Source organism: Anarhichas minor, unplaced genomic scaffold (genome assembly GCF_050575085.1).
Source record: "Anarhichas minor isolate MPS153535 unplaced genomic scaffold, ASM5057508v1 ptg000114l, whole genome shotgun sequence".
Lineage (NCBI taxonomy): Eukaryota > Metazoa > Chordata > Actinopteri > Perciformes > Anarhichadidae > Anarhichas > Anarhichas minor.
In genome coordinates, this window is record NW_027466560.1 from 263,828 (window position 1) to 275,653 (window position 11,826).

General features: G+C 41.6%; 1 protein-coding gene across 1 annotated transcript; it reads left to right on the forward strand.

Moving 5' to 3' along the window:
• Positions 1–2,356: 2,356 nt before the first annotated feature.
• LOC142940067 (pregnancy-specific beta-1-glycoprotein 8-like) lies at positions 2,357–9,991 on the forward strand (the record flags this gene model as incomplete). The annotated part of the gene is made up of 9 exons (XM_076082954.1): positions 2,357–2,693; positions 2,831–3,040; positions 3,866–3,957; positions 5,371–5,623; positions 6,995–7,228; positions 7,903–7,984; positions 8,075–8,135; positions 8,785–8,951; positions 9,052–9,991. Coding segments are annotated over 9 exons (1,509 nt in total), but the record flags the coding sequence as incomplete, so codon positions are not given.
• Positions 9,992–11,826: the final 1,835 nt, after the last annotated feature.

An 11,826-nucleotide genomic window follows, 5' to 3' on the forward strand; every position in this document is an offset into this window, starting at 1 on the left:
ATCGGTGCCAGACGTTGCTGACATTGTAGCTGATCAACGCTCAAAATCACAGCATATCGGCGTAAATACGTCGTTATTGTTCATGGTTACACATACATTTATAGACATAGCTTCTCTGTACAAATAGCAGGTATCCTACAGCTCTGGGTGAACACCAACGGCTACAATATGTTTTTGCTCAATTTCAGATTCAAAGTCAGGACGTCCGTGATGCCGGGAGGAGAATCTCGACGCTTGAAAGGCGCGCAAATGAGGCAGATTTTGCATATTCGCCAGATTCGCAGCACATTATAGAGGCCATTTTTTTTCTGGGCACCATCATCAGGTGCTTTGAAGGGACGTGAATAGGACCCGTCTCCTCCACTGTAACATCATGCAAATCCATAAACGTCTACCCAATGTTACAGCACGTGCACTTTTAGATATGGGCATCATTTACATACCCAGTTTCAGTGAGAAAACTCACTCGTTTTGAATTGTAAACGGGTTTGTTTTTTCCTCCAATCAGTTACCGACTTCCTGCATATTGATCGTGTTAAGAGGAAGCAAGTCTGTACTCAAGGAGCCTGACTTCTGTCTTCTGCTTATTGTGCCGAGCACAGAAGAAGGCGACATCTCCCTCTTTTGTAAGCAGAATTGTTTGATATGATTGATATTTTCTTGCAGATGTTATTCACCTGCTAGTGTTTATTTTCTGTGAAGTCACAGAGAGAAGGAGGAGGAGCAGCGATGACTTTAAAAGCAGCAGCAGGTGGATTTGTTATCTTCCTCCTCTCCGTGCCAGGTACTGAATATCTGTTTCTAATGATGTAAAAATACTTCTTAAATCCTCACTTCTCCAGTTTTAATGTGAGATGTGATGCAAACCACCCAAACAAATATTCCTTTCTGTTTCTGTGTTGCACGTTGTTGTAGTTGTTTTTCAATTATGATTTTTCTGCATCGTGATGTTTTGCAAATGGTTTTATTGTTGTGATGACTTTAGTCTTGAGCAGCACGTGCAGCATCTCCCTTCATCCTTTTTACATTGAAGTGGTTTGTATCATTGCATATTAACGCTAATGTTGCTTAAATTAACTGTATGTTCATCCTGTTTTTGAGACAACAAGATAACATCTACCAAGAGCTAAAAAAAATATAGGAACCAAACTCAACTTCTGAATCATTTCGTTACTTGCAGATGTCACTGTGATGTTTCACTTCTCTGTACAGTTGCAGTAAACTATCTTTAGTTATCTAAATATAACAAACGGTAGCAGCAGAGTGTCTCTCCTACATGTGAACTTTTCTTTTGATCTCGGCACCAATCAGATCACAGCAAACGGCGAGGAAACAAAACAGGAAATTGGCAACGTGGCGATCACTATAGCAATCATTTCTTTCTCCCTCCCCGTGCTGTTCCTGAAAGCTGCAGTAAAATGTCCAGCTCCGGTTTATTCCTGATCGGCAAACAAACACTTCTCTACATCTGTGTTCAATGTGGCTCAATGCAGAAATGGCAGAAAAGTTCTAAACATAATTAACAATGATGAGTTTAAAAAGGCATAAAAAGAAGTGACCGCAGAGGGAAACATTTCCACAGTTACAGTTATCTTTGTTTTATTAAATTGAGTCGTTTTAGTGCAAAGTAGTTTTTGGGAAATGCTGTCAGTTGTTCCCAAAGACTTTGTTAGGGTCACCAAATACATTTGCAGAAATTCTTTCAGTTTATTATTTAACATTTCTGTCTGCAGTACACCTTTGAGCCAAATCATGAACGAGGAAGTGTTGAGACCTCAAAATCGCACACAGAGCGGGAGGATGGGGCCAGGAGACCGTGTGAGACGAGAAGTCAGCGTTAAAGTATTTGTTGCGTAACATAGTTACGGCAGTTCTGTGGTTATTTTAACCCAAATCTAACCGAGTAGTTTTGTTGCCTAAACCTGAGTTTCCTGTGATGGCGGACCTTTATTTTGTGAAGACCGTATGCATGTAACGAGCGGAAACTGACACGTTTTGCTGGTTTACGTACAAAACATGAGGAGTAACTTTATCGTAAGATATCATACGAGCCGTTGTATGAGGATTCGTTGGAATGTGGCAAGTTCTCCGAAATCACTTTTACAAGCCACCACATCTGCTCCTACGAGCGGTTCTTGCATGTTTTAAATAACACATGCAGAAAACAAAGTTGTGATTAATCCAACGTACATCTCTTCTAAATTCTAGATGATATAAGGTGATGTGGAAATGGCAGTAAAAATGATCGTTCACACTCAATCGATTTACAGATTTTCTTTTCATAAAATGTCCGTCTTTCCTCTGTTGTGAATATGAATGTTGCTCCTGATTTCTCTGTGTTGCAGTGATTCAGGGTCAGGACGACTGGGGAGTGACTTACACCTCTACCGAGATCTGTGCCTTAAAGGGATCAACAGTGAACATCCCTTGCACCTTCACATACCCATCGACAGGAAGTGACAAAGTTGAGAAGAGATCATGGATTGCCAGAGGGAGCAATGGTGCTCCTGTGGATGTGACAACAGATCCCCACTACGCAGGTCGTGTTGAGTATCCTGTTCATGAGAACGACTGCACTCTGAGAATCAAAGACCTGAGAGAGAGCGACTCGGCTGAGTACCAGTTCAGGTTCATGACAGACGGACCGGACAGAGCTTTTACTGGTTCACCTGGAGTCTTTTTGTCCGTCACAGGTAACATTGTCACTGGAATATTTGGTTCCAATGGTTAAGCGTCCAGGAAACACTCCAGTGAACATTTTCTGTGTGCATTCATGTATTTAATGGTTATGTTTGAGATGACATTTCTGCAGTGTCCTTGGTGTATCCAGACCTCCGGGTGCAGGTGGGAAGATCACAGGCCCGGGCAGAGCTGAGGTGTCACAGCAGATGTAACGTCGCTGATGATCCTTCGTACGTCTGGTACAAAAATGGAAAGAAAATGGCTGAAGAAACATCTACTTACAGAGTCTCTTTTGACGATAAGAACAAATATTCCTGTGCTGTTGGAGGACACAAGAAGTACCGCTCTCCCCCAGTGTGTGAGTCAACGAGGAATCTTCAAAAAAAAAACATTGACTCCAACATTTGTTTCACGAGTACTTTCCCTTTTAAATGTGAATATCGTGCATTTTTATTGTATTTTTTTACGAATAAGGCATCAACTGTATTCATGATATTAATTATTTTCCATAAAGTGATTTTTTAAAATGTAATTAATTATGTCTTTATACACATTGTCCTCCAGATGGTCCAAAGCTTCCCTCTGTGTCAGTGAGTCCCTCTGCTGAGATAGTGGAGGGCAGTTCAGTGACTCTGACCTGTAGCAGTGATGCTAAACCAGCAGCTAACTACACCTGGTACAAGGAGAACCACACTCCTCTCAGTGAAGAACCTCAGCTTGTCTTCAGCTCCATCCAGTCCTCTGACTCTGGACAGTATTACTGTAGAGCTGAGAACCTGCTGGGGAGGAGGACGTCTAAATACATCAATGTTGATGTGAAATGTGAGTGAAACAGTTAAATTAATTGCCAAAAAATAGTTTTGAAGATAATATGTGTAGGCTTGAAACATCTGGAACACCTTAGTAGTAGTACATTGCTTGTTACACACACACACACACACGCGCGCGCGCACACACACGCACACGCACACGCACACACACCATTATATCACATTTTCTTTATAAAGTTAATTTATTTTCATAACATCTCCTCCAGATGCTCCACAGGTTCTTCCTGTGTCTGTGACTCCCGCTGGAGAAATCACAGAGGGCAGTTCAGTGACTCTGACCTGTAGCAGTGATGCTAACCCAGCAGCTAACTACATCTGGTACAAGAAAGGAAATCCATACCGTCGTCTTCCAGGTCAAGAACCTCAGCTTGTCTTCAGCTCCATCCAGTCCTCTGACTCTGGAGAGTATTACTGTACAGCTGAGAACCAGCTGGGGAAGGCGTCTGTATACATCTCTATTTATGTGAAATGTGAGTAAAAGCGCTCAGTATTTATACGCCTGCTTTGCTGATCAAACATGTTTTCTTCTGCAGTCTGCAGTTGAAGTATCTCGGGGTCTGGTTCATGAGTGAGGGTAAAATGGAGCGTGAGAGCGACAGGCAGCACATTCTAACGCCACTAGATCTTTAGATTTGTTTGAGGAGTTGGTCAAAAGACAATTTTTTGCTTAGGATACAAATTTTAGTCAGACTATTTTAAAAATATATTATGGGTTTTAGGTCCAGGGTCTGGATCCGGACCGCGGTCCACCTTAGTGTACCCTGCATTAATGCATGCCTTTATTACCTGCCGGATTGACTAAGGCAGTTTTCTACTTTCTGGGCCTCCATAACAAGAATATAACTCGGTTACAACTACTGCAAAACTCAGCTGAGAGAGAGAGAGAGCACATTACAACGAACCTTAATGTCTCTTCATTCACCACCTGTCTGCTTTTGAACTGATTTTAAGGTCTCTTTATTGATTTATGAAGCTCTTGATCTTGGTCCTATCTATCATATTTGCTTTAGCTTATGAACCATCTAGAACCCTCTGATCTTCTGGTCTTGGCCTTTTAATTATTCCTAAAGTCAGAACAAAAACCCATGGTGAGGAATGCTTTTCTTACTATGGCCCACGTCTCTGGACCAGCCTTCCTGAGGACTTGAGGGCCGCAGAGAATGTTGGTGATTTTTAAAAGAAAACCCAAGACCAATCTCTTTAGTCTGGCTTCTAATTGAGCTTTAGTTGTCTTTCTAGTTATTTATTTTACTACACCTCTTTATTCTGGCTTTTTGAGCTTTATTTATTTCAAATCCTACCTCTGGTGTTTCTCACCATACTGTATATTGATGATATTTATGCTAGCGTTTACTCAGTTACTCAGGTTTGTGTGTGGATTGGGGGAGTATTTTTGTTAAACTACGATTATTTTCTCCTCCAGATGCTCCAAAGCTTCCCTCTGTGTCAGTGAGTCCCTCTGCTGAGATAGTGGAGGGCAGTTCAGTGACTCTGACCTGTAGCAGTGATGCTAACCCAGCAGCTAACTACACCTGGTACAAGAGATATAGAAGTTCATACCCTCCTCCTCTCAGTAAAGGTCCTCAGCTCGTCTTCAGCTCCATCCAGTCCTCTGACTCTGAACAGTATTACTGTAGAGCTGAGAACCTGCTGGGATGGAGGACGTCTAAATACATCAATGTTGATGTTAAATGTGAGTAAAATCTCTAATTTAAAAGGGAACATACATTGGTCAGTTCCCAGGAAAAGGGGTTTCTCCTCTGTTTCATATGCCGTACTTATACAACATGTAGCATTTATGCAACTTGCAGTTTAATTACTTTTATTTCTATTTATTTATGCATGTCCAGATGCTCCAAAGCTTCCCTCTGTGTCAGTGAGTCCCTCTGCTGAGATAGTGGAGGGCAGTTCAGTGACTCTGACCTGTAGCAGTGATGCTAACCCAGCAGCTAACTACACCTGGTACAAGGAGAACCAAACACGTCCTCATGGAGAAGGAGGTATCTATCGTTTCACCTCCATCAGCTCTGAGGACAGAGGGATCTACTACTGCAAGTCTGAGAATAAACATGGATGGATTGACTCTTCATCTCTAGTTATAGATGTCCAGTGTGAGTACAAACATCAGAATATTAATACTTACCACTCATAGCTGATTATGAGACAAGGGGCCCCTGACCTCAGACATGCAGTAGGACCCAACACTTCTCCTGAACAGGAGCAAGACACACCGACTCTATACTTGTTTAGTGTCTTTGTTGTCGCTTTATGTTTCTTTGTATTCATTTAGTGTCTCTTTATGTTTCCATTATACACCAACAATAACTTCCAGAACCACGAGGGAGTAGACTACTGCAGCAACAAGCTGCCTCAGCCTGTGAGGTCAAAACCTGTTTTACCTTTCAGGAGAAACATCTGATCTGAGCGCTAAATGATTCCTGCAAGATGTTTAAAAGATTTACCAGCAGCTTCAGGAGTTTTATGCAGTTTTGAGTCCCAGATTCAAATATCACACATCCTTTTGTGAGACCACCTTCAAAGTCTGAAATGCTGCTACACACAGCCATTCACATGTTATTTTTACCTTATATTTCTTCAAATACAACTTGTGTTTTTGTAGTAACAAACTTAATCTCTGTTAACACGTCTCCTCCAGATGCTCCAAAGCTTCCCTCTGTGTCAGTGAGTCCCTCTGCTGAGATAGTGGAGGGCAGTTCAGTGACTCTGACCTGTAGCAGTGATGCTAACCCAGCAGCTAACTACACCTGGTACAAGAAGAACCAAACACGTCCTCTTGGAGAAGGAGGCATCTATCGTTTCACCTCCATCAGCTCTGAGGACAGAGGGATCTACTACTGCAAGTCTGAGAATAAACATGGATGGATTGACTCTTCATCTCTAGTTATAGATGTCCAGTGTGAGTACAAACATTAGAATATTAATACTCACTATTATGTATACTTTGAGTCACACAAAGTAACTAAAAATATATTTTATAAAAAATGTCTTTGGGCACTTTTCCCTGAAACTGGGTAAAAGTTTAAACACAGAACCCCAAAACTGCTTTGAAAAAGCCTGAAATGTGTTTAATATCGTATCAGTTGTGTGTGTAGAAAACCACAGGAGGTCAACAAGCAAGCATGACACTGTGTTGAAAGATTTCATAGCATTGCACTTGTTTTTGCCAAAATGTGAGGTCCCAGCGACAAATTGCGTCACAAACTGTGGAGAAGAAATGTTTCGTCCACAATTTGAGAAGAATTTTTTAATTACATTTTGTTGTGATGCATGTGGGAGGCCACAGAAACGGACCACAAAGAGGAAACGTGTTTCATGTTCAGGTCTATTAGTGGTTACTGTAGCTTTCTTTAGATTTCTACGTTCACATAGTAACCACAGTACAATAACTGGCCTCTACACAAAGATTCATAAGTTGTCTCTCTTTTCTCCTCCAGATGGTCCAAAGCTTCCCTCTGTGTCAGTGAGTCCCTCTGCTGAGATAGTGGAGGGCAGTTCAGTGACTCTGACCTGTAGCAGTGATGCTAACCCAGCAGCTAACTACACCTGGTACAAGGAGGATGAAGACTCACCAAAAGCATCAGGACAGATCTTCATCATCACTGACTTCAGAGCTGAACACAGTGGGAGTTATTCCTGTGAAGCCCAGAACATGAGAGGACGTAGTAACTCCACCTTACATATGACTGTGTTGGCAGGTGAGTTCTCCACATTGCATCGGAAAGTCATAACACACCATCTGGGTGTGATTGTGTTTGGGATGAGAAGATGCTGCTTGGTGCTGTGTGATGGAGGAAGCTCGTGGTTATCTCAACACTTGCTCCAAACTAAAGCACATATTAGGTCAGTGGTCATTGGCTGCGTTCCGCTTCACATACTCTTTTCTTTTTACTCTTTGTACTCACTGCAGCGGCCCTTACACAGTACACAGTGTTGCATGTAGTATGCATATATAGGGACATACTAAATCTTTTTTCTGGCATGCCCAATTTGTATGAGGGTATTGGAATGCACCCATCTCAAGATCTTTATCTCAAAATATATATCTTTATTCTACTTCTGTTTGTTTCTCTGTAGCATATTTGCATTTCTTAGATTAAGGTGCGATGTTTCGGGCCATTCAGATGGTCGTAGGACAGACCCCGGACACACTGGAGGGGTTAAATCTCCCAGCTCGCATCGGGGTATCTCTTTGATCCCACGTGAAGAACTGGAGGAACCCGGGTTCACACCCAGGTTTTACAGAGCCAGGGGCACATGTCGTTTGTCTTTTAAGATGGCCGTTGTTCTTGATTCTCACAACTTACTCTCTTTTCTTTTAGTCTCTCCCTGATTAACGGTCAGTCTTTCTTTTATTTTTACTGTTTTCTAGGAGCATGGAAATTAATAGCTGTTGCCACAGTTCCTGCGTTTTTTCTCGCTATCATACTCATCTCAGTCTCCCTCTGGATCATGTAAGCAGTTCTGTTTCACAGTTGTTTTCATGAAGTGAGTCAAAATGTATTCATTGTAGTTCAACTTTTAAAATGAATTCTCCTGAGCAGAAAGAGGAAGTCCTCTAAGCAACCGTCTGAGCGTGGAGAGAGACCAGACGACTGGCAGCAGGTGAGGAAGAGGAGGTGAAAGAACACAAGCTCTAACGTTTAGTTGAGCTCATTGTGACTATATCAACCTGTTGCTGATGAGACGAAAATGCATTTAAAAAAATGAAAACTTGACCAAATCCCTCTTTATTTTCATTGAAAAAATCTGTTTAGTGTTTGATGGTTATTCATTTGTGCTTTAACCTCCGCGGTCTCTCTCTCTCTCTCTCTCTCTCTCTCTCTCTCTCTCTCTCTCTCTCTCTCTCTCTCTCTCTCTCTCTCTCTCTCTCTCTTCCTAACTTTTACTTTTAATTATATCAAACAAATAAATGTTCTCCTCTCGTCCCAAAATGGTACTGATACTTGAGTACCTCCTTTTTTTGTGAACACGAGTTGAAGCAGCAAGTACAAACAGGAACAGGAACCGGGAACCGTAAGTTCCTTTACTTTCAGTAAGTGCTACCCCTGACCGGGGCCTTTTCTTGGATGCTTTATGCCCCGTTATCTTATTTTCCCTGCTGTCGAAATGCATCGAGTTCCCCTAAAGGCTCCTAGTCCCGTGGGAAAGTTCCTGCAGGGGCGACACTGTGTCTATGAGTGACAGTTACCCTAACTTCTATCTGTGGGCAGGCCGTCCCTCACATGTAAAATGAATCTTATCTGTCCAACAGATGCACCCAGCAGAGCAGCAGGATGGACTTCACTATGCCAGTGTCCACTTTTCCAAAAAGCCGGCCGATCCCGTCTACTCCAACATCGGACCGGCTCATCCCGGACGATGCGAAGAGGATGAGACGATCGTCTACGCTGCTGTGAGGTTTAACGCCGCGGCCTCCAGGTGAGCCGCTCCTCGCACAAGAACAACCAGCTAAATCAACAGCTTGGAAACAATTGTTTTATTCTCAGAATCCCCTCATTTCATTTATTTCCCCCCTCAGAACCAGAGGTCAGGAAGCCGCGGAGGATCCAGCTGCGTTGTACAGTACAGTCAACAAAAAGAGGAATCTCTAGTTTTTCATCTTCATGACAGGAAACCACATTATGTTTTAAAGCCTAATCCTCAGGACAGGCTTGTCCAAGAATACAGCTGGACAATTCATAAAACACATGTCAATTTACTAATGAATGCTGAAAACATGGCAGTGACAATATATGTAACTGTAACCACAGCAGTAAGATATGCTAGCCTCGCCTCTTTGCTTTTTTTATGATCTATTTCTCATCACAGCTCAACCTGACGGCCGTAACATTAGAAGGACGATCCGTCGTAGACCCCCACCAGCAATCATCTTTGTCCACCCGGCCGATCTGCTCGGTCTTTGTTATAAATATATTGTTAGAATTTGTAAATGAAATACCAAAGTAGAACTTCTTACTACTTAAAAAAAGAAAAAGAAAAGACAAAAGAAGCAGGAGGATTTTGGGGCAATGTGTAGGTGTAGTTTCCTTCTGCTGCCTCTAGATGTCAGTAAAGACACATTGGAGCAACATTTTTACTGTCAAATACATTTCAGCACATTCTACGTTTTTTACACATTTTCTGAATTATTTCTTCCACTTTAACATTATCAAATTATCTTAATATTAATATTCTTAATTTGCTGCTTTCTTTATTTCACATTATGTGGCCGACATGCTTTTTTTCTGCTCCTGTTATTACTTTTTAAAACCACGAATGCATTTCTCCTCATTCTCTGTATTTCTGCCTCTCTGCCCCGGCGACAGCTGTGCATCGAGTCATTTTGTTTTCGGGTTGTCCGTCTGTCTGTCCTGTAATTCTACTTTGTCTTTTTGTTGTTGCTCAAAACAAAAAAGCCAAAAAAGTATATTTTAAGTCAGAGTTGTGAACGCTTATTAAAACTTATTTTGGTAAAAGTTGTTTACAGTGCTTTGATGTTTTTTTAAAGCCTGTCACTTCCTAATTGTGGTCTACTGTGGTTAGATAGAGAGGATTTACAGACCAGACTGATCTACTGTGGTTTTGGACCACGAACTCAACCAGCACGAGGTGACGAAACATGAGAAGTTGGCTGCACTTCCTTTTGAGGGCAGATGGAGATACAGCGGTCGTAATTTTACCACAGAAACCAAAGGACGTGACGTGTTTCTGTCAAAGCGGTGATCTCCAGTCTGAAGTTGGTTTATTATTCCAGCGTATCGTCGGTGCTGGTTAGGAATGCACCGATACCAATTTCAGACCAAGTACAAGGATATACATACATTTGGGTACTTGCCCATATGAGTACTTAACATCACCATTACAGTTCTAACAATGACTTTGTTTTCAGTAGGGATGTTAATAATAACTACAGAGGGCTCTGCGGTCTGTACAGCAGACACCCTCTGTCCTTAGAATAACTCTATTGACACTCAGTAATATCAGCTTATAGTTGGATTGTAAACATATATGAAGAAAGAGAATCCAGGAGGACATCGAGGAACTTCAGGTGTTATCCAACGGATCTGACCTTAAGCTGATACTGACTGCAGCTTCCCCGAGTGAGTGGGAGGGGCCGCGGTTGGTAAGTTCAAGTTTATTTTTCCATAAAGCCACCTTAAAAACATTTACAAATATTTTGTTGACAGAGTCGAAGGTTTTTACTGAGGGGATTTTGCATATCTCTTTGTATCACTCCATAAATCAGAAAATACTCTTTCCTCCATGTTTTTATTAATAAATGTGTATAAATGAGTGTGTGAGTGACGTGTGAACAAACCCCTCTGTGTGAACCTTCAGCACACAGAGAGGAATGAACGAGTGAAGTTTGGTGTCTGTATAGTGTCTCGCCTTAATTACCTTTTTATGTTTGTTTTTTTAAAGAACTTGTCACACTTGTATTTTTCTCCAGTACTGCTTCATGTAGCGTTTCCAACACAACAAACCGGTTTCTTTTTTTGAAGGTGTCTGATTTGGTTATTTAATGACATCATGCTTTAACATTATAAAGAGGAAGGAAGGTAGGCGGACTGTTCGTGTTTACAACCTGATCCTCTGTCCTCGGTTTACTGACCACAGAGGACGGTTATCCATCAAGACCTCACGAGTCTCTCTTTGTCTCGTTTATTGATGTTTGGTTTACTTCTTGCGATCAGTATTCCCCGACGAGAGGAGCAGCGATGGGTTTAACAGCAGCAGCCGGTGGATTTGTCGTCTTCCTTCTCTCTGTGCCAGGTACTGCACATCCACATTTACAGAAGGTCGATTACATACCTTTTAAAACCTCTCGCCCATTACTCATTGTTTCTTCTGGACATCTCAAGTGTCTTCAATCCCAGTTTTCTGTGATGTCACATGGTTACCGCAAAAACAGCTCGAGTCCTTTTTCACTCGTGCATCTTTTTGTATTCTGTGGCTTGAAAACAATTTAAGTTTTTGTACAGTTTGAGACGATAAAGTTAGTGAAAGATGATCAGTTCTGAGATGCACTGCGATTTGGAAGTATGGACATTAATTAAGCAAAACGTAATTGATTATATTGTTGATTTACACTCTTCATAGTTTAATAGTTTTTCACAAGCCAGGTTTCCAACCGAATGTAGAACACATTTTAAACAATCTTCCAGAAATCAGACAATTCAAGTTAATTGGTTTTTCTATCCACTACTGCTCTGCAAATAGTACACGACAGTGGTACAACAATATGTCTTAAGTCTCTACAATCTGTACAACCTGAGCCTAAAGGTTATGTCAGCAAAAAACAACAACTGAATAG